The following is a 19,982-nucleotide window of genomic DNA, read 5'->3' on the forward strand; positions in this document are numbered from 1 at the left end:
AGGAATTATTAATCTAAAACAAGTTGCAGTTTATTGCTAGTTTTGTCTTATTTCAAGGACACTTGAGACATTTGCACTAAAACTACTTGGTAAGATTTAGTGTTTTTGCAGTGCAGCATCTCTTTGTTTCTAGTAACTCATAATGGCTCCATATTATATCAAAATCCTTAATTGCTCTTAACGGAAAATGTAGTTTTAAGTTAAATAATCTGCCAGTGTAACTGGAACGTTTTCATCGAAATTAAGGAATTATTTACTCGAAACAAGCTTCTGAAAACTTACTTGTAAGTTAGTTTTGTATAAATTCAAATGGTTCAAATATTTGTACTGGAAACTAGATGAAAAATACTTGGTCAGATTCTGTTTTTTACAGTGTTCTGTAGAGCATGGACCTGGTATGCAAACAAAGTCAAAACATGAAACCTCTTCCAGAGTTTCTGTAAGCAGTAAAATCAACATGCAGGTTTAGACACTGGACTCCAATTAGAGCTGAAGAGCCCATCCAGGGGGTGCAGCCCTCAACATAAGGCAGCAGAATGTAAACAACAGGGGGCGCAAACGAGTAAGCCTCATCGGTATGAGGAGGGGGAAGAAGAAGAAGAAGAAGAAGAAGAAGAAGAAGAAGAAGGTGTGGTTTTGTTCTGTCAGGGCGTCTCTGAGCCGAAGAGCGTCAGGATCTCGTGGGAGATGATGAAGGTGAAGAAGTAGACGCAGAGGTCGGAGAAGACGTCGCCCATCCTGCGGTAGGTGTCCATGGAGCGGCTGATGACTTCGGCCGGGATGCCGGACAGCAGTAGGGCGGCTGTCAGAACCGTGGTTTTGGTTTTCTTCTCCACCTGAAGGAGCAGAAAAAATATCCTGCAGGTGATCAAAAACTGGAAAATATGTTTAAATAGTCATTCAAACAAAACTAAAGTTAGAGGACTGAACGCTAAAACTGACTAAAAAGGTTTAAATCTGTCTGAATGATTCAAATATGTTGGTGTAATTTTGATTTGTTGTGTATTTTCAGATTAATTTGAAATAAATTGGGGTGGTTTTGAATAAACAAAATTGAATTCAATAAAGCATTTTTACAACCAGATAACAGATTTTTTTATTTTCCTCATTTTCTCATAGAAAATATTAAGTTTTACTTAAATTTGTCATAAAAATTTGGAAATTGTTTAATTTATGATATTCCACAGTGGAGTGCTGATAAAACTAAATAACCTACCAGGAGGTTCAATTATTTATTATTTACATTTAGTTAAAAGAAAATATAGAAGAGTAACTTTACCTTTGGGAAGTATTTTGACAATCCCATGTAGGCAAGTTCAAGGGTCAGAAATGGAGCAAATATTGACTGGAAGAGAGAAAAAAGGAGAAGATTTTAAACCAGCTTTTCTGTGCATCTTCAATATACAACACAGCATTAGAAAATGCAAAAAGTGAACTCACGACAATATTATGACTTTATTCTCATATTACTCCGACTATATTCTTGTAATATTATAACTTTATTCCTGTAATATTATGACTTTCTTCTTGTGTTTTAATTTTTTATCTTTTTATTAGAATGGCCCTAATCCTCCATCGTATTAAAAATCCTGTGATTTGATAAAAACATAAGTTGGATCCTGTAGCTTCATGTTAGCAGCAGGCTGACCCACCAGATACTTGCAAACGAAAACTCTGACGAAAACTGCGAGGAGGACGCTGCCGACGAGCCGGAAGACCCGAAACGGATCGAACTCCTCTACGTCAGAACCGCCGTCCTGCTCCGGCTTCTCATTGGCCAGCTGGCTCCGAAGCTTCATGGCGTCATCGAAGCGAGATAAGTACTGATGGAGGCCTCGGCGCGGCGAGCCGCCGGCCTCGTCTGATGGCCGCTCCGCCTTCGCTCTGTGGCGGAGTCCTCCGACGTCGCCCTCCAGAGACGCCCTGCGAGGCTGGCCGAAGTCCGGCAGCGGGGAGCCCCGCCTCTCCGGCGTGGCGGTGTGGGAGCGGACGCCCGGCGCCTCCGACAGGAAGGGAGACGGTCTGGGCGAAGGCGAGGACCACGGCTCTGACCTGTCCAGATCCAGGTGGAAGCGCGGTTCGGCGGGACGCAGGGCGGCTGCTGCAGAGAGCAAAACGTTTGGAGACAATTTGACTTTTTTCACCTTTAATGGCAAAAAACCCTCAACATTTTACAAGATGAAAAATAATTAAGGCTGAAACAGTTAATGGGATTAAATGTGATGAATTGATTATTCAAATAATCATCCACTAATCATTAACTGGAGTATAAAGGCTCTAAAAAAAGGTCAGCAAGATAGAACATGTTCTGTCCAGAACTCCTCAACTAGGACAGTTTTAGTTTCCTCTGGTTCAAATTCAGTTTTTTTTTATCTGTTCAGCACCTTTTGCTTTCTAATTATTAATAAAAATAATCTCCAGATCATCTCTACACTGTACTGACGGCAATCCAGCAGGAAGGCCTGAGTTGTTCTCATGTTAATGTCAGAAGGATGTTTTAGCTGCAGATGATCATTAAAGGACATATGTTATTGACCTTTAGGCATTAAAGTGCTTATTTATGATTGAATAGTGCTGCACTAACTTGGAGCTATCGCCACCTGCTGATGTATATTTCTGCCCATTACTGTAAAGAGCATGAGTAAAATGTTTCTTTTGTTTTAGATAGGGCACCAAAACCATCTGTAGCCCAGGGGCCCTAATCCTCTTCAATCCGGCCCTGTTATATGATCCGTGTTTGAGTAACTCGTTTATTAGAGATAAATCTACTGGCTTTTCACTTGTAGAATCTGTTTAGTTTTAAAAACGTTTTCCTTCTTTCTATGAATTCAGGTGTGGACAGTTCAGATGCGATGTTTTGGCCGGCGTCCAAAACGTTTTAAAAATGATAAACCTAAATAATCAGCCGGAGGTTTCAGCCTGCAGTCTCCAGGTTTTCTGTGCCTGCCTACCGCTGTGATCCGGCTCGTTTTTAGCGAATCCAACGATTCTGTTCATTCTGTCCTCCGAGTTGAGCAGCAGTTTCCTTCTCCGTTTCTCCGCCCGGAGCTGAGCCGCAGACATGGAGCCCGTCTTCTCCTCCGCGGCCTCCATGCCCAGGTTCAGCTAACACTTCCCGGTGTGACCACAGAAAACACGACCAGCGGGTTAACAGCACGCTGCAGGTGGAACAAAAGCTTCTAACAGATTAATGCCTCACGGAAAACACGACAGAATGAAGAAACGGGGCGCACATTGATGACATCATCAAGAGCAGACAACGGGAATGACGCAGGATGTTGTTTTTCCCTGAACGCTGCCTCACAGGAACAACCATGTGCATTTCACTGAGTTAGACTATCAAAGAAAAGTTGGAGTTAAATTCAAAAAGGGAAACGATTAAAGCTTTTAACTGATAAAAACCCAGAAAAATAGAAAAAGTAAAGGATTAATATGAGTCAGTTTAGTTTTGCTGACTCTGTGGAAGTTTTTAAACCAACTGAAAACACTTTTATTTTACCAGGTTATGTCATGATTTTACTGTTTCTTGTTCTTGTTTAATTGTGACCAAAAGCTGATTCAAGTGTCACAATTTCTTTACTTCACTGCATGTTTTTTTTTTTTTTAATTATGGAGACAAATTGCCATAAAAATGCTCATTTGATAGTCAACATTTTTAAAACATTTTATTTCGCTGCCTAAAATTACAGAGAAGTGAAATTTGATCAGGGAAGCTCTTTCATCTGATGTTCCTCTGCAGATAGCTCCATTTTAATTTTCCTCCAGCTGACAGCAGCAGCTGCAGCAGCCAAAAGGACAGCCACGCCGATCAGAGCATCACGTCTTCGATGGCTGACATGGTTTTCTTCTTGGTCGTCTTTTTGGCCTGCAGATCAGAAACATGGATCAGCCGTTAGACTGGAAACGGATGAAGAACAAAACCAAAAGCATTTCGCCTGCAGCCTGCAGCCACACTTTATCTGCTTCCAGGAAACAGCAGCAGGATCTTTGGTGTCACAGGAAGACAAACCAGCTGACGGACTCACCAGGAGGAACAACGTCCAGGTTGACGATGCTGACTGGTTCAGATGTTAGACCTGCTCTCTGTCCCCGCTTTGGGTCTCTCTCAATAACTCGACATTCGTAGGTTCCCTTATCGTCAGCCGTCACGTTCTTCAGGACCAAAGACGCGTTTCTGTCTTTTATCGGCCTGAACAGCAGATCCACTCGGTTCCTAAAAGTCGGCTGCTGGTTGTCTGGATCCAGCTGATCGTCTCTGAACAGAAGAACGTATTCAGATACCGAATCATTTCTCCTCCACTGGATGACTATGACAGGATTGTTGTCAGGAGTTTGGCACGGCAGAATCACATCCTGCCCAGTTTCAGCTCCGATGTTCTCCTGAGCTGCAGGAAGGAAAAACAGAGCAGAGAAGTTAAAGAGGAACTTGCACCACTGTAACTCAACAAAAGGTGGCAGTACTTCCATCAAAAGAAAGCTTGGTTGTTCATTGGTCGCTGCAAACTCTGGCACCGAGTTACCTCCTGTTTTTAAGACTGTTGATCCACTTTTCCCGGTAGTTTTTAAATTTAACTCTGTTGTGACCAACGACTTTAGAAACATGAAAGTAACATTAATCTCAGTCTCTAGAACCACCAACACATCACAGACTTTTGGCATTTTGAAGCTGTCTCAAAGGGTGAACGGGCTGCATTTACTTCTTGACCCCCATCTGCAGTGAGGGTGCAGATGGGGGTCTGACAGAAGAAGGAAACTGTAATCCCCAGGTACAGACGAGATGGAGCGGAGATCGAACCAACAACCTGCCGATTGGGAGAGGAACCCGTACTACCGACTTGGCAGAGTTTTATTGTCATGCGTGGTTCGTAAACAGTTCCGCAAAAAGTGGGCATGCAGCGCATGGTGGCGCTGGACCAGGGGGCGCGTCCCAAGAGGGGCGCCCCTCCCCAAGTTCGCTTCCACCTGAATAATATGTAGTTGCGACCCTGTTCGTAATAATGCCTCTCTTGGTGATAGTTGTTCATTCAGTTATAGTATGCGTTCTGAGGCTCGTTTGCCAGATTACTAATACCTTTTGAAATTTATAATCTTTAAACAAGGTAAAAATAAAAAATAAAATAAAAACAATACATAAAAAGTTAAAAATCCCCCACCGGCCCACTCGACCTGGAAATGCTGCATTGGCTGTTTATTTAGCTAAATAAATTGTGTGTGTGTGTGTGTGTGTGTGTGTGTGGGAGGGGGGGGGGTGAATCCTCTCTCTATTAAAAGTTAGTTTGAAAAGGAGAAATCTACACAAAACTAATAAAAGACAAAACACGACGCAAATAAAAGCATAAACTCTTACCGAAAATAAACCCAGAGAGGGAGAAAAATAAAATGAACAAAGTTGCAGCTGTAACATCCATTTTTCTGAAAAAGCATCTGAGTCTTGTTTTCTCCTCGGAGAAAGAAGCCGACAGAAAAAGTCACCAGATTTCGCCAAACCTGGTAACGAAACCAGGTTTCTGATGCTGCGTTCCTGGGAAATCGTAAATCGGAGCTCGGTTTGACATCAGACCTGAGGTACATTGTGTGCAGCTCCTCTTACAAACACTATTTAAGCATTAATTTCCACGTCCAAGCACTACTTTTAATTTGTTCAGTTAACAGTTGAAGGAGCAACAAGTAATATTGATCTTAGACGCTCTCGCACGTTTGTCTTGTATAATTAAAGTTTCCACCGCCATCAGCTTCCTACTGTTGATGTAAGGAGCGGCCACAACGACACGCGAAGCCGGTCTTACAAAATGTAACTATAGTCGGAGTTTCTCCCCATTTCAGTTTTCTGACTGGGAAATCGGAACGCCTTCCTTCTTTTCCCGAGCACAACTTGGCCGCAGTGAACGCACCAACAAGGAGGCACAAACTCAGCGAACAAGCGGCCTGCGGTCCGGCTCCTCCGGCGGCTCCCTGCCTTCCTGTTCAGACGTTTCCCTGCTGTAATATTCATCTCACTAACAAGTTGAACTGCAATTTTCCTTTTAAAATAAAATACTCTTTCATTTCCGAAGAGGTGGCTCCATTTACCGCAGGAAATGTCTGTTTTTGGACAGACTGATGCCTTTCATCCTCAGTCTCTCACCTGCTTGATGCTCCATTAGCAGAGTTACAATATCCGTTCAGCGGAGGCAAGTTCACCTACAGAGTCCCAATATTACCTCGACATTGGTTAATTTAGCCAAAGACAATAAAAAAAACAAACCATAACTAAAACAAAGTCAAAATAAACGAAAAACCAAACAGAAAATGTATGAATTACTGCCTTTGACTGATTGTCTCTAGAAGCTTCATAATTCCCAGGAAATGGAGAATAAATACATGAATCTGCATTTAATGCTCACCAGGAAACCTAATGTACTTTTATTACTCTCCATCTTGAAACATGTTATTTTAGAGCGTAGTTGCTGATGGTCCAGGAAGTATTCATTCAGGTTCTGCAGGTACCCAAACCCACATCTGAAAGTCTAAGGTTTAATTTGACATAAAAATCTTTAAATTCAAAGCCATTTATATTGTATTTTTTATAACTCAAGATAATCTAATTTGGCATATAAACTCCATTTCAATGAGCCTGAAACTTGTAACTTCAAAATAAACATAATTGACCAACTAAAACACAAACTACATGTAAAAAGTCCCAAACTGTTTATTTTCTTAGCATCCATTTCAATTTATTTATACTAAAATCATCAGCATTTCTTCTCCTTTACATAATGCAGTCTGTTCAATATACAAGTATCAATAAGCAGGATTAAAAGATCAGAATGGCTTCGTCACACCTGTGTTAAAGATTTCCCATATCCTATTATATTAAAATATTTTATATATAGAGTCAGTATTTAAACAGGTTTAATAATAAAAAGTGAGTTCCCATACAAGGCAATTATGGAATTTAATCAGATTGGGAGTCTCATAAATTAAACAGGAGTCAGAAAATAAAGAAAAACAGAACAGCAAAGTCGTAGAGGTGTTCTGAAAAGTCCAGAGAGAAAAGATGGCGGACGAGTTTCTGGAGGACAGATCTGACCGACCGGACCTTTTCCCCGCCGCCGAGTCGGCACATTCCAGGCAGCAGAGACCGCCGCGTCCGTCCGCCTCCAGCTTTAGAGTCTATGCTTTGTTCAACAATTATAATGACTTAAAAAGGAAAAAGAAACACACTCTCCTTCAGGAACATTAAGACGGCCAACGCTCAGCCGCCTCGTAAGCCCACTAAGCAGATGCACTCACATGAAGACCAGTTTGATTTGGTAGTGAAGACAAAATGTGCTTTTTGAACAGAAACACTAGAGACCGCCTGTTCTGCATCTGATCGACACCTCGGTTCGACAGCATTGTTCTGAGGAAAAGAAACACTGATTCATCCGATAAACGCCATTATGATCAACATGGACTTCCAGCCGCTGCCTTCTCCGACTCAGCCGGCCGGAGAAATGACAGAACCCAGTTCCTCTGTCCGACCGTCAGATTCTGATCCGACGTTCCCGCTCAGGTTTTTCTAGAGGTGATGGCGGATCGCAGCTGGAGTGTGTGTAGAGCGCTGCCTCTTGCTGCCCCACACACACACAGACATCCTAACACACACACACGCATACACACGGTGAACGTCCTTTCTCCGACGCGCCGCTGCTGATTATTTGGAGATTTGCTGCTGCAGGTGGAGCAGGAACTCGTAGTAGGACAGAGCCGACTCCGTCCGGTCTTCGATCATGTTCTGCAGGAAGTGAGGCTTCAGCTGGCTCTCGTCCCTGAGCAGGAAATTAACAACAGGAAGATTCCTGCTCAGTGCTGCTTTTAGCCAACATTTAAAGAGCTTTTATTTTAAAAACAAGAAACTTCTCTATTCCTGTGAACGGCTCCTCCTTAAACTTTTCCACAATAAAACTCAAACACCACACTTTGGAGACAAAAACAATACAAGTTCACTATTATATGATAAAATGTATTATTCTTATTAAAATATTTTGATAGTATTCCACATTCTACTAAACTTGGCAAACTAAAATATAACAATTTTATGTTTCGAAACGTCTGACACCAAAACACTAATTTAACAAAAAATAAAAATAACTGTTTAATGAAAAACATGTAAGAAGACCAGTAAGCCATTGAGCCATTAAGAAGAATAAATATTCATTAAAGTGAAACAAAACAAACTCTTACGATAAACAACCTTCCTCTCAAATTAAACGATTAAAACACAAAAAAATGTGTAAAAATGTTTTCTGGCATTCAAAATACTCTGTGTATAATTTAATTTAATGCAGAAGAATGATTTTTTTTTACAGCCGTAGAAATGTAAGACCTGCAGAAAAGCCTCTTGCACATGAGCCAAACAGGAAGTCGGCCATCTTGGATTAAAGATCAGATTTTTAGACATTTTGGCCGTTTACTGGCTCCTTTCCATCAGATTCATTTCTTGCCAGATTATAAATCTTTCTGCAGCATTTGTTCAGTTATGGCCGAACCAACCCAGCCAAACATCAGTGGCAGTGCCGGGTCTAGTTTTACGTCTTTTATGTTTAATTCACACACATTTAAAAGCCAGCTCTTATTTTTAAAACTGACTGAAGTTGTATTTTTAATTTCACCTGCGAAAAGACTTAAAAAAACTAAAATGTTTTCAAATTCATGCCTAAAATGTCTGCCTGGGTCTGTCCAGTCAAGGTTTTCCCCAATAACTGTAGAGTTTGTAGCAATTTGAACAACAGAGGTCCAAGACTTCATTAATAACAACAGATACTTTGTTTTGAATCATTTTAAATCAAAACCCACCTGATGATGTGGAGGGAGGGGAAGAACGGCCGCTGGTCCCTGAGCCAGCTGACGAACGCTCTGGTTCTCTGGGACTCTGCAGTGTCCAGCTCTGGAAGGAGATACTGCAGAGGAGAGCAACAGACCTTTTAAAATAACAAAAGATAAAACCGAGTTACAGCATCAGTCTAGTGACTCGGCTACAACAGGAAACGGTTCAGAGTTTAACTTGGTGTTAAATCTGGCAGAGACCACAAAGTCCTGCTGATGTTTAGTGAACATTTCTACACCAGGCAGGCCTTAGCGCTCCAGAAGCTAAAGAAAAGATAAAAACGGAGGGACACATGGATGAACGGATGGAAGGAAACCAAGGAAATGAAAAGCAGAGAAAGGTGAAACGACGAGATGTGAAAGAAGAAAAATGACGGTAGATCCAGAAAAACAAAAGGAAAGATGAAGGGAAGAATGAAGGAAGGACAGGAAGTAAGGAGACTGAGAAGGAGGAGAACTTTTCAAACTTGATACATCGAGACGAGAAATTATTTTATCATAGTTTCTTTTTCCACCAGCTGGAAACCTTTACCAGATATTTATTGTTTAGTTTGTAGAGCAAAAACTAACAGCAACTATTCAGCAAGAAACATTAGCTTTAAGTCAATAAATCCTTAAAACTGATATAAAAAGCTTTAGTTCCACTGGCAGGTTATTCCACTTATAACATGCAAAATGTGTTAAAACTAAAATAATCTGCCAGTGGAACTAAAGTTTTCATATCCGTATTTACTGACTTAAACTAATGCATCTTGCTGAATAGTTGCTGCTAAGTTAGTTTTCTCTCATTTCCAATGTATTCACAGATATTTTCTCTACAAACTAAACTGAATTTACATGGTAAAATTTGTGTTTTTGCAGTGCAGTAACCCTGCCGCTGTCCTTATTAAAAGAAGCTGCATCATCGTTAAATGTTGTTTTTCCTACCAGCTTCTCCGGCACGGCAGCGTAGCTGGAAACTCCCAGGACTTGAGAGAGGAAGTTTTGGTGGCAGTTTCGTCCGATCCAAAGATACATGACCTGGATTAAAGACACAGGCGTTACGGTTTTGACCCGGTTCAACAGGAACGTTTCTCCTTCCCTCTAAACACACCAGCCCAGCGTCCAGGAGGAACGCTCCCTCCCGGCTGAGCTTCTCCACCGACAGCTGCAGGACTCTGGGCTGGGGGATCGTCTGCTCGCCGATGTTCAGCGCTCCCTGAGGACGACGGAAACCAGGTGAAAATAAAGACACGCAGCGAGATAAAGATGTTCGGCTTCCTGAGCCGCACCTCGTCGCTCAGGTCGTCCAGGCGGTACAGAGCCGGGTGGATCATCAGCATGGCGAACGCCAGCGGCTGGTACTTCAGCTGGTACATGGCGAACACTCGCTCATCCAGCCGGGTGCTGGTTCCGGTTCTGAAGGCTTTCTGCAGGGAACGCACAAAAACACCAAACAGGTTAATATTACAGATCAACCAGGTTTGATTTCAGGAGGTTTAAGTTGCTTTAAAAACACAAAACTACAAAGTTCTGAAGAAAACAGTCAACAAATGAACAAACGTTACATTTCGAGCATTAAAACCATAAAATGCTGATTGATTATGTTTTAAATCAGCTGTAGCTGGTTTTTACCCTGGATGTAAAGGAAGTCAGTGTTTCGGTCGTTTGACAGTCTTCTGGAGGTTTGTTCCAGATTGGTGGAGCACAGAAGCTGAATGCAGGTGGCCTCACAGCAGAAAGGCTTTTAGGTCAAACCGGCTGATTTAATTTATCTGGTATGTAACATTAGTGTGCTTCAATTTCCTGATTAATTGCCTTCATCACTTTTTATTGACGTAATTTATCGCACTGGGAGTTTTTATGCGTTTTACGTGCTGAGGCTGCTTGAAGTGAAGCAGATTTCATGTAAACTTGAATGAACAGAAACGGATGGATCCAAACGAAATGTTCAGCTGAAGAGCTGCTCAGGTGAAGCTACAGAGGAACTCGGTTCTTTTGTCTTTCCCTTAAAATTTATCTAACCCACAATCCAACAGATCCAAAATGTTTCAGATAGGAGAGCTGGATAAGGAGCGAATCGACACTTCATCACTGGCCAGACGTAAATAAAAATCACTTCTGATGTTGGAGGTTCTGAAACGTGACTTTTGGTACCAACACTACAGAGCCGCGGTGGAAGCAGAGCGGACTGTGAGCGGTACCTGTTTGAGCAGAGCCAGGATGTAGAGCGGGAAGAGGCGCAGGCAGGCCGGAGCCAGCAGGCCGGGCTGCTGGATGGTCAGCGCAGACTGCCGGTACGAGGACAGCGAGTCGATGGCGGCGTTGGTCATGGCGTCTCTGGCGTCGCTCAGGCTGGACGTCACAGAGCGGTCCACAGCTGGAAACGAGACACAGACGGTGGTTCCCATTAAATATTTTCTGGAAAAGGTTCAGCTTGGAGAGAGCGGGATTTCCTCAGAGTTCGGTAGTAACTGTACTCTGCCGTCCTCCGGATTCTAATTAAATGATTTTATTTCTTCTTGAATCTCATCCGGTTGGATCTGGTGAGTAATTGTGACGCCATAAATGGATAAATAGACGGTTTTTAAACGGTTAGCTTGTTTTGCAAACAGAGGCTGCAGCATCTACTAAGTTTATTCGGCATCGACAGACAAACCGAGCAGAACAGCAGGCAGGTCTTAGTGCCACAGCTAATTCACAGCACCAAGATGCACAACATGTAAAGACAGGTTTACATTTTTATTCTCACTTTATTTACTATTCAATAATTATTATATCGATTTAGCATGAATGTTGTTTATACCTTTTGATTTTAGTTTGCAATGAGTTCTCCAGTGGAAATATTTTATCAGGTAAATATTATAAATGTTATTAATCTGATGTTGAATATTTTAGATATACATTTCCACCACATCCTCTCTTGATAAAAAAACCCACAGTTAGATTTTTATATTAATGCCATCAAATTTGATTTAAAATATTTTCTAGCAGCAGAGTCCTCCACAGCTGGACGCTTCCTTCGTTCTTTTTCTTGTCAAACTTTTCCGTTTCCAGCTTCAGGATCAAAACGTTCTTCCTAAATTTCTTTTCTGAGACAATAAGAGTTTTTCTGTCTTCTGTCTGCATCTTCGATAAATTATTTTAACTTGTATTTATAATAATGATGGAAAAACAAATTAATTTATTTTTTTATATAAATGTTAAGATTTAAAAATTTACTTCCCTCCAACTTGGAGGCTCTCTAGCGCCCCCTGGCGGCCAAACACTGCCTTAATGTACTGCTTTATGTTTAGTTAAGGTAGAAAAAGTGGTTGCGTGAAGGGAGTGGATATCTGTGGCGGATTCAGAGAAGAGGAATAACATCATGAATTCAGCGTCTGCGCAGCTTGGAGGAGTGCGTACCCATGCAGGCCAGCAGCCCCGTGATGGCCTGAACGTCCGCTCCAGCAAACACATCCGACAGAGAACTGACCACCGGGAGGCACATGGTGTGAACCCGAATCCTCCTCTCTCCTGTGAAGGGAAGACATTTTGTTTCATAAAAACAGGAGGAAAAAAAAAATTGGAGTTGGACTTTCAAAATAAGAGCTTGTTCTCCAACCTTTGCTGGAGGTGTAAAGCAGAGCAGCCTGGAAGGAGACGACCTGCATGTCGTCCAGGTTTTCCTCAATGGACATCTGGACGGCGAAGCCGGCGTCCGGGTTGACGTTGGGGAGGGACAGCAGATCCGTGGAACGCACAAAGAAGTTTCCGTGGAACGTGTGGATGGACAATCCTGCAGGGAGAAGAACGACAACAAGCTTTATTAGTTCAGCTATTTTCCAGCAACAAGGCAGAGCTCTGCAAGAATTAGAAGAAAAACTGAAAAACTACACTTTAAAATGTTCAAAACAACTCAAATTACACTGTAAAAAATTACTGGGCTGCAGCTAACGATTAGTAATCGATTAATCGTATAAATAACTGCAGATTGTGCAGATTTTCCATTTACCATACAAGCCCATTTTTACACAATATTAGAGATGGATTAAAAGATGCAAATTAGCAAATAATTCAACTACTTTTCTGAATAATAAAAATTAGCAGAAGATGCATCTGCAGCTAAAAAAATTATTTGCAAACATATTTACAGGTTTTTTTTTTATCTTAAATGCAAAATGTATTAATTTTTAAACGGTTTTCAGTTAAATACTATTCTGAGTGTGTTGCTCTTTTTTGGGGCGTCTGGATAGTCCAGTTAATAAATTGATTAATTGGTTGACAATGATTTCAATAATCACCATTGCTTTAATTAACTATTTCAGCCGTTAAGCTAAATTAGGGATTTTAAAGTCTAGAATGAAATAAAAAGCTGGGAGATTTTCTTGCCTTTGGTGCATCGTATTCTCATGACGGCCTCAAAGCCGATTTTTCGCGTTAAGTATCTCTTCAGATCCCTCTGGAAGCGCTCCACCTGAGCCGGGTTGTGCTGATGGTGATAGGAGGGGTAGTAATAAACGCTCCCTGCCGAGTATCTGGATATGCATCCTGAGAAATGGGCAGCAGCAGGAAATGTTTCAAATTAAACTCAGTCTTGGCACCAAAACATGCATTTTAAAACCGCTGGTTGTGGTTTTCCTCACCAAGCGTCGCCAGGTCACAGTACTGAGCGCTGAGCAGAAACAGGTCGACTGCCACCTGCTGGCCGGAGCAGTCCAGCGCCAGCTTCTTGTAGAAATCTGTTGCTGGGGATAAATGCTGGACGTCCTGGCAGGAAAACAAAAATACCAGCCAGTCAGCAATTTTTACTAAGTTAAGTTTCTCAGTTTTAGACAACGCACTAAATTCAATATGGCTGAAAAACCACAAAAACCTGTTGTGTTTCTATTAAGCTGATTTATTTATTGAATTGTAGACCATTAGCAACATGCCAGATCTGCCCCCAGCTTCCTGCTGAAGGGCAAAAAGCTGCTTGCCAACGATGGTTTAGCTGCCAACATAGCGTGTTAGCTCTTAAATGAACGCCTGATGTGGACAGAAATAAAAATGGACAGAAGAATCATCTTTTCACCCTCCAGCGTTGGGCGCATGTGTGAAACTTCGAGACAGAAACATCATGCAGGGATCAACACATTCTCTCTGCAGCAACTTGGGATCTACAGAGCTACACCGAGTTTCCCCCAGTCTGTACCTTGGCAGACGCTCTCTGGTTGGGGTCCTCTCTGGACTGCAGCGCCCCCACGCCCAGGTTGGGCAGCTGCGTCTGAAACACGGACATCCGCCCTCCGGTGGGAGACAGCAGCTTGAAGGCGGCCTGAAGAGCCGAGCCCAGAGCAGACTGCGTCTCCATCGTCTTCTCAAATAAGTTTGGCAGACTCTTCAGCAGATCCTGCACAAGCTGGAGAAGAAACAGCCACGTGGTAAAGAATGTAGGACTAAAGACCTATCAACATTTTTCTCATTAAAATTACTTTCTATTCTGTTGAAATTGCCTCTTTATTCGGCTAATATTACAACTATTTCTGTAACTGAAATGGAAATAAAAGCCACTTTTGAAAATATTTTCTATCATTTCTTAACGAAAGCAAGAAATCAACCAGGAAATAAAAAAATTTGAGGTTTTTTTTTCCTGCCCAGTCAAAACATGACCGACTGATGAAACAAGCCGCTTACCTCCTTGCATTCGTTAAGGTTTACTAGAAGGCTGTCTGGTGTTGGTAGAAAGATATCTGTGGATCAAACGTTATAATTTCAATAAGAGCAGAAATGCAGAAGCCGTCCAGCAGTGGCGCTCCGGATGCGGCTCACCTTCGATGTCGGAGACGATGAGCATCTGCGGCTGGGAAAGCCCCTCCTGCAGGTTGTAGAAGTGGATGGTGCTGTCGAAGGTGATGAAGCCCACCTTGGTCCGCGAGTCTCCAGGAAGCCTGAGGCGCAGAAACAAAGCTTTACTCCGGTTTGCCCTTTAAATCAAAGACTTTCTTGAAAACGTCTAAAACATGAAGACGGTAAACATCAGAACCATGAACCTGCTGACGTCGGGTTCCATGTGAATAAATAAGAATAAACCTAAAACTTTGAGCAAACTCCTGGTTCTGATCGGTACGCACGCGCTGATGTTGTCCAGCAGCGACTGGCAGAAGACGCTCAGGTAACCCGTCTCCACGGCGTTGTGGGACACGTCCAGGACGAACAGGTAGACGGCCGGCTGCGGCGGCCGCAGCTGCAGAGGCAGGCAGGGAGAGTTACTGACAACCAGCTGCAACCGCAGCAGCACAGCTACCAGCAAACTGTGATTCATTAAGAGCCTGAATAAAATGGACATTTTTACGTCCATCTTTGTTTCATTTCCTTTTTTAAATGGCATCAGACAAAACAAAAACAAATATGTGTGTGTGTGTGTGTCAGAGTTACAGGTTTGATACTTTTCCATGGACGTTTATTGAACTGGATACAATTAAAATTTGTTTTTCATACTTTTTATTTCTACAGTCAAGTTTCCATTTCATTCCCTTATTTTATTAAAATAATTATTATTTTATTAATTTCCCACTTTAAATATTTATGATTATAGTTTCAACTCTTAAGGATAATTATATTTTTTTCTCTACCTCAGCATTTAGTTCCATTATTTTCTTATATTTATGATTTTACTTTGAACAATTATGAGAATTTTAACATCTGATTGTATTTTTATCTCCAACTCAGGATTTTATTTATTTCTGATATTTTATGTCCATTTTTTCTGTATCTTAGTCGTTACGATTTTAGAATAATAATTTCATTATTTTACTTCCATTTGTTATTGATGCATTAAAAATGTTTCCCATTTAAATGCATCTTATTTATTATTTCTCTTTTCAATATTTCTGATCTTATTTTTAGCATTTATAAAGATTGTAGATTTTTTATTTCTACCACATAATTGAGTTTTATTTTATATTTTATAAAAATACCTAATTTATTTTATATTGGAATGAGTATCTACTTTATAACATTTTTCTTTTTGTGATTTTATTTTTAAAATCTGATTATTGAGTTTTTATCTACATCTTATAATTTTTATGTCTGAACATTTTCTCAGCTGCATTTATCTTATTTTCTTTCTTTTCATGCTCGTTTTGTTTTGTCTGACATCATCACCGCCGCCCTCATGGAGGCAAACGCTCAGTAAAAACAGGCTTATTAAAACGACATTAATGCAGCAATAAGAAGGGATTTTAACTCGCCATGTATTCTGAAGGAGCGATGAACTCAATAGTGGCGTTCTGGACTTCTGGTCTTTTGTGCGGTTCGCCGTACGACCTGCTGACCGGGTTATACATAAACTCCTCTGGGACTAAAACACAAAAACATGAAATCCATTAAAGGTCTCACGTTAAAATGAACATTTCTGAGAATAATGCTGAGACAAAACGGATAACAGCAGTGCGACTCTAGACATTTCCTTACCATCATTTACTCGATAGCACAGGTTGCATTTCCATCTCCTCTGGTCCAGAAAGGAAACAAACGGGTTGATGTAGGTTCTGCAGGACCGACACCGCACTATGGTGCTGGACGTCACCACAGGAAGCTGCTGCATTCATATAAACAGAAGAAACCAAATGAGTCGTTTTGTGTTCGGTTTTCTTCCAAGTTGTGAAAACATCAGTTTATTCAAACCAAAGTCATGTTTGATCATTAAAAGCCCAATAAGTGGCGTTTATATCTCACCAATTAATCAATATTTAAAGCTGCAGCTCTCTTTACCTCATCATGCTTCATTTAAAAAATAATCCAACAATTTATTTCACAAAATTTCTGAAAATATGAAAAACATCATTTAATTATTTTAAAGTACCTGATAAAGTAAAACTAAATTCAAAATGCTTCAGTAGTTTTATCAATGGAAAAAGTCAACATGCATTTTTCCATGAATATTAAGGAATTATTGACCAAAACCAGCTCATTTATCTTGCTAAAAAGTTATTTTTGTCCTAGGATATTTGTGTTTTTGTAATGCAGTGACGAAGTTCAGGCTGGTTAGAATATTTTTCCACACTTTAAATGCCAACAAGTTGAAGTTTGCTCTGCCTCTTTTTCTTCCAAACTGTCCCTCCCAAACATGGCCAGAAGTGAAATCAGTTTAATCCCCAAACGACTCAAACGAGCCCAGACTGAGCATGTGGGCATCAGAAGGGACCAGGGAGTTACCGAGAGGTCTTTAAAGGGGTGCAGCAGCAGGCCCAGCGGCAGCTTGGCTTTATTCAGCACAGACTGTGTCTGAGGGATGCTGGTCAGCGTGCAACGGAAAACCCTGCAGGAACAAACAGGACGATCAGAGCCAAAGGCGTAAACGCAGCAGGTGCTGCATGCGGTCCGTCTCGTCTCACTCTGGGCTGCAGTTGAGCTTCTGCAGGTCCTGGGTGAGGCAGGGCGTCGGGGCGGGGACCGGAGCTGGCGGCAGCAGGTTCCTCTCCTGCAGCAGGTTGACCACTCTCAGAGCCTCCGGCGTGCTGGACTGGAGGCTCATGGCCGCCATCGACGGGCTCAGCTGGGCCGGACCGGCACCGGGACCAGGACCGGGACCGGGACCGCCAGGCTGCTGGGAGACGGTGAAACTATAAACTAAAACTGAAAACTAAACAGTTTATATTCATATTATTGGGTTTCCAGAAACATTCCTCTGTACGGCAAGCAGTTTTAACATAAAAATCAACCTCACTTACATTCCAGACATCAGAAAATACTTTGACTAGAAATATTAATTAAAGTATGTAATATTTTGACAAGACAAAATACATATTTGATATTTCTGATTATATTCTGACTGCTATAAATGAAGTCAGATTTACCATTCAGTTGCATGAAGACTTTAATTAAAAATACATACAATTAATTACTGATCATCTTAAATTATGACTCATCATGAAGCATTTTTACGATAACATGCTTTCTGTTCCAAATAGATATCTTAACTTATTTTTAATTTGGAGGTTATACATGTATTTTAGAGAGGAGGTCTACGGAAGAGGAACCGGGTCACTGAAAAAAAAACTTCACAAGTCAGACTTTAATCTGACACCAAAAACCAAAATTCTGAGAAGAAAAAAATAAGAAAAATCAGAATTTGGAGGGTAAAAAATGTAAATTCTGAGATGAATTTACATCTCAGAATTTACTACTTTTTTAATTTACTAAAAAACTACTTTGTCCCAATGGAGCTCCTGTAGACAGGAAACTGCTTGCTGTTGTTGAGTCATCTTCAGGCACTTCCCAAATGGCCCTAATTTGGGCCATTTGGGAATTATTTTTTTCCCAGATGGCCCTATTCCTCCTCCGTAGATGTGTGTTCAACCAGCGCAAATTAAATTGCTGACATCTTGAAAGCAAATAATGATTAACTGAAGCAATATCTGGTTTTTGATTAGTGAATATTCCTTTTAAGACATTTCCAAATAAATTAGATGTTTCTTTCATTAGGTGACTTCCCTATTTCAGACATCTAGTCATAATGATGTCACCAATACAGTGAAATTTGTCAAATTGTCCCAGATTTACAAAGCATTTGGAAATTTCAGAAATGATAAAAAGGATTTTTGAAGATGCTCCATCTTCAGCAGCACTTTTAGCTTTTCAGAGCCGATCTGCGTGAAAATGGCCTGAACTGAATCTGAGACTCACCTGTTGGTACGGCTGAGGGCCCTGAGTGTACGGCTGCGTGGCGGCTTGGAGCGCCGGGTGAAGGGAGGAGGGAGGCGGCGCCGAGGTGTTCTGGTACCCGGGGGGCAGGGACGGGTAGTGGCCCAAATGCCGGCCGGGCGGAGCTGCACCAGCTGAGGTAAACAACAAAAACATTTAGACCAGGAGGACCAGTCACCTGTCCCAATAAATCAACTAACTGCATAAATAAATTTATCTCCATTTGATTTATGGCTTTTCTCTTCAGTCTGTTGTTTTGGCTGCAACTAAAACTTTAAGGATAATTTTATTTACAGAGACTTTATAATTCATTTTATTTGCCATTTCTGTTTTGTTTATTTTGGATATTTAAAGTGTCTTCCAGTTGTAAGCTTTCATCAGCCTGGCGGGCCACCAGGCTTTATTTGCCTCCCACCAGGCTAAACATTGTACCTTCCAACGGCCTCAGCTGGTTTCTGGGGGAAATCCTGATGAGAATGTAAAGTTTGATGTTTGAGAATGTGTTCTTGCATTATTATGCCATCACCATTATATTAATTGTCTCAAAGTAACATTATTGGTTATTGCAATAATCTCTGGGCTGATTTATGGAAAAATGTTATTTTTACAGGTCTAATCCTGAGTAGCAGAGGAAAAAACACTTATGCTTCACATTGATCCGTCTATTATCACTGGGAAAGCAGTTTAAGAAAAAAAAGGCTCTGGTCATTTCATAAAACTATAAAGTATTTAGTAGAAAAGCTGGTTGGCTTCACAGAAGCTGTAAAAACAAGTCAGCCAAGTTATCCTTTACTAGAAGTATTTTTAATCGATGGTAATGAAGGTTAGATAAAACAAAATGTCTGAACGTTTTCCTGCTGTAGCTTGGCGAATGTGGTTTGTGTCAGAGGCAGAGGAAGCCTTACCCATTCTGTTGTCAACGTGATTGTAGCTGTTTGGTGCCTGTGGGCCGTTTCCTGCCACGTCTCCTGGAACGAAACAGCAGAAGGGATTTCACCTGTTAGACACCTGCATGTTTCCGATAAAAGCTGCAGATGGACTCGGGCTGCAACAATTAATCAATTAGTGAAATAATCAGCAACTAATTTATTAATCGATTAATCATTAACTGGAGAACGCAGAAAGAAAGAAACATATTCAGAGCAATAATAAATCCAAAACCGTACAAAAACATGTATATTTTGAATTAAAGATAAAAACAACAATCAGCATTTTTAGTTTGATCTGGTTCAGATTCTGTGATTGGATTTTAAAAGGCCTGTCACAATAAGCAATAATCAATCCATTAATCATATGACAAATTAAAACAAGATCAATAATTTCCATCTGCATGATTTATCACTTTTCTTTTTCTAACAAAAACTGGATGTTAAAAGTTTCCAGTCTGGTGTTTTGGCCTCAACTAAACACGTTTAAGGGCAGTTTATTTGTTGTTTATTTATTTATTTTGGATATTTAAAATGTTTCAGTGTTAAATGTTCATTAGAATT

At 41.0% G+C, this 19,982-nt stretch overlaps 3 protein-coding genes across 9 annotated transcripts in view; all 3 read right to left on the reverse strand.

Moving 5' to 3' along the window:
- sec24a (SEC24 homolog A, COPII coat complex component) overlaps positions 1–19,982 on the reverse strand; it is a 38,639-nt gene that overhangs the window by 9,706 nt on the left and 8,951 nt on the right. For 3 of the 7 annotated variants that reach the window (XM_016663795.1, XM_016663798.1, XM_007577562.1), the window contains 20 exons: positions 19,398–19,460; positions 18,475–18,626; positions 17,184–17,395; positions 17,005–17,107; positions 16,261–16,387; positions 16,038–16,147; positions 14,919–15,031; positions 14,617–14,735; positions 14,482–14,537; positions 14,000–14,206; positions 13,452–13,575; positions 13,198–13,356; positions 12,431–12,604; positions 12,232–12,342; positions 11,031–11,206; positions 10,119–10,256; positions 9,941–10,045; positions 9,775–9,867; positions 8,818–8,921; positions 6,667–7,790 (listed from right to left, as the gene is read on the reverse strand). In XM_016663795.1, the coding sequence (XP_016519281.1) occupies positions 7,676–7,790; positions 8,818–8,921; positions 9,775–9,867; positions 9,941–10,045; positions 10,119–10,256; positions 11,031–11,206; positions 12,232–12,342; positions 12,431–12,604; positions 13,198–13,356; positions 13,452–13,575; positions 14,000–14,206; positions 14,482–14,537; positions 14,617–14,735; positions 14,919–15,031; positions 16,038–16,147; positions 16,261–16,387; positions 17,005–17,107; positions 17,184–17,395; positions 18,475–18,626; positions 19,398–19,460 (2,561 nt within the window). In that variant the 3' untranslated portion in view covers positions 6,667–7,675. Of the gene's footprint in view, positions 1–6,666; positions 7,791–8,817; positions 8,922–9,774; positions 9,868–9,940; positions 10,046–10,118; positions 10,257–11,030; positions 11,207–12,231; positions 12,343–12,430; positions 12,605–13,197; positions 13,357–13,451; positions 13,576–13,999; positions 14,207–14,481; positions 14,538–14,616; positions 14,736–14,918; positions 15,032–16,037; positions 16,148–16,260; positions 16,388–17,004; positions 17,108–17,183; positions 17,396–18,474; positions 18,627–19,397; positions 19,461–19,982 lie in introns of those variants that run through there. The other 4 variants (XR_001659530.1, XM_007577565.2, XM_016663796.1 and 1 more) reach the window with 4 other exon arrangements.
- Positions 25–3,263, reverse strand: LOC103155750 (calcium signal-modulating cyclophilin ligand-like). The gene is made up of 4 exons (XM_007577559.2): positions 2,952–3,263; positions 1,653–2,101; positions 1,280–1,345; positions 25–836 (listed from the first exon to the last, which is right to left on the reverse strand). The coding sequence occupies exons 1-4, from the start codon at positions 3,091–3,093 to the stop codon at positions 645–647; spliced, it is 849 nt and encodes a 282-aa protein (XP_007577621.1). The 5' UTR covers positions 3,094–3,263; the 3' UTR covers positions 25–644.
- On the reverse strand, positions 3,644–5,445 carry LOC103155763 (butyrophilin-like protein 9). The gene is made up of 3 exons (XM_016663800.1): positions 5,348–5,445; positions 4,026–4,385; positions 3,644–3,865 (listed from the first exon to the last, which is right to left on the reverse strand). Exons 1-3 carry the CDS (start codon positions 5,406–5,408, stop codon positions 3,705–3,707), a joined length of 582 nt encoding a protein of 193 aa, XP_016519286.1. The 5' UTR covers positions 5,409–5,445; the 3' UTR covers positions 3,644–3,704.

Source organism: Poecilia formosa, unplaced genomic scaffold, assembly GCF_000485575.1.
Source record: "Poecilia formosa unplaced genomic scaffold, Poecilia_formosa-5.1.2 Scaffold446, whole genome shotgun sequence".
In the NCBI taxonomy this organism is placed as follows: Eukaryota; Metazoa; Chordata; class Actinopteri; order Cyprinodontiformes; family Poeciliidae; genus Poecilia; species Poecilia formosa.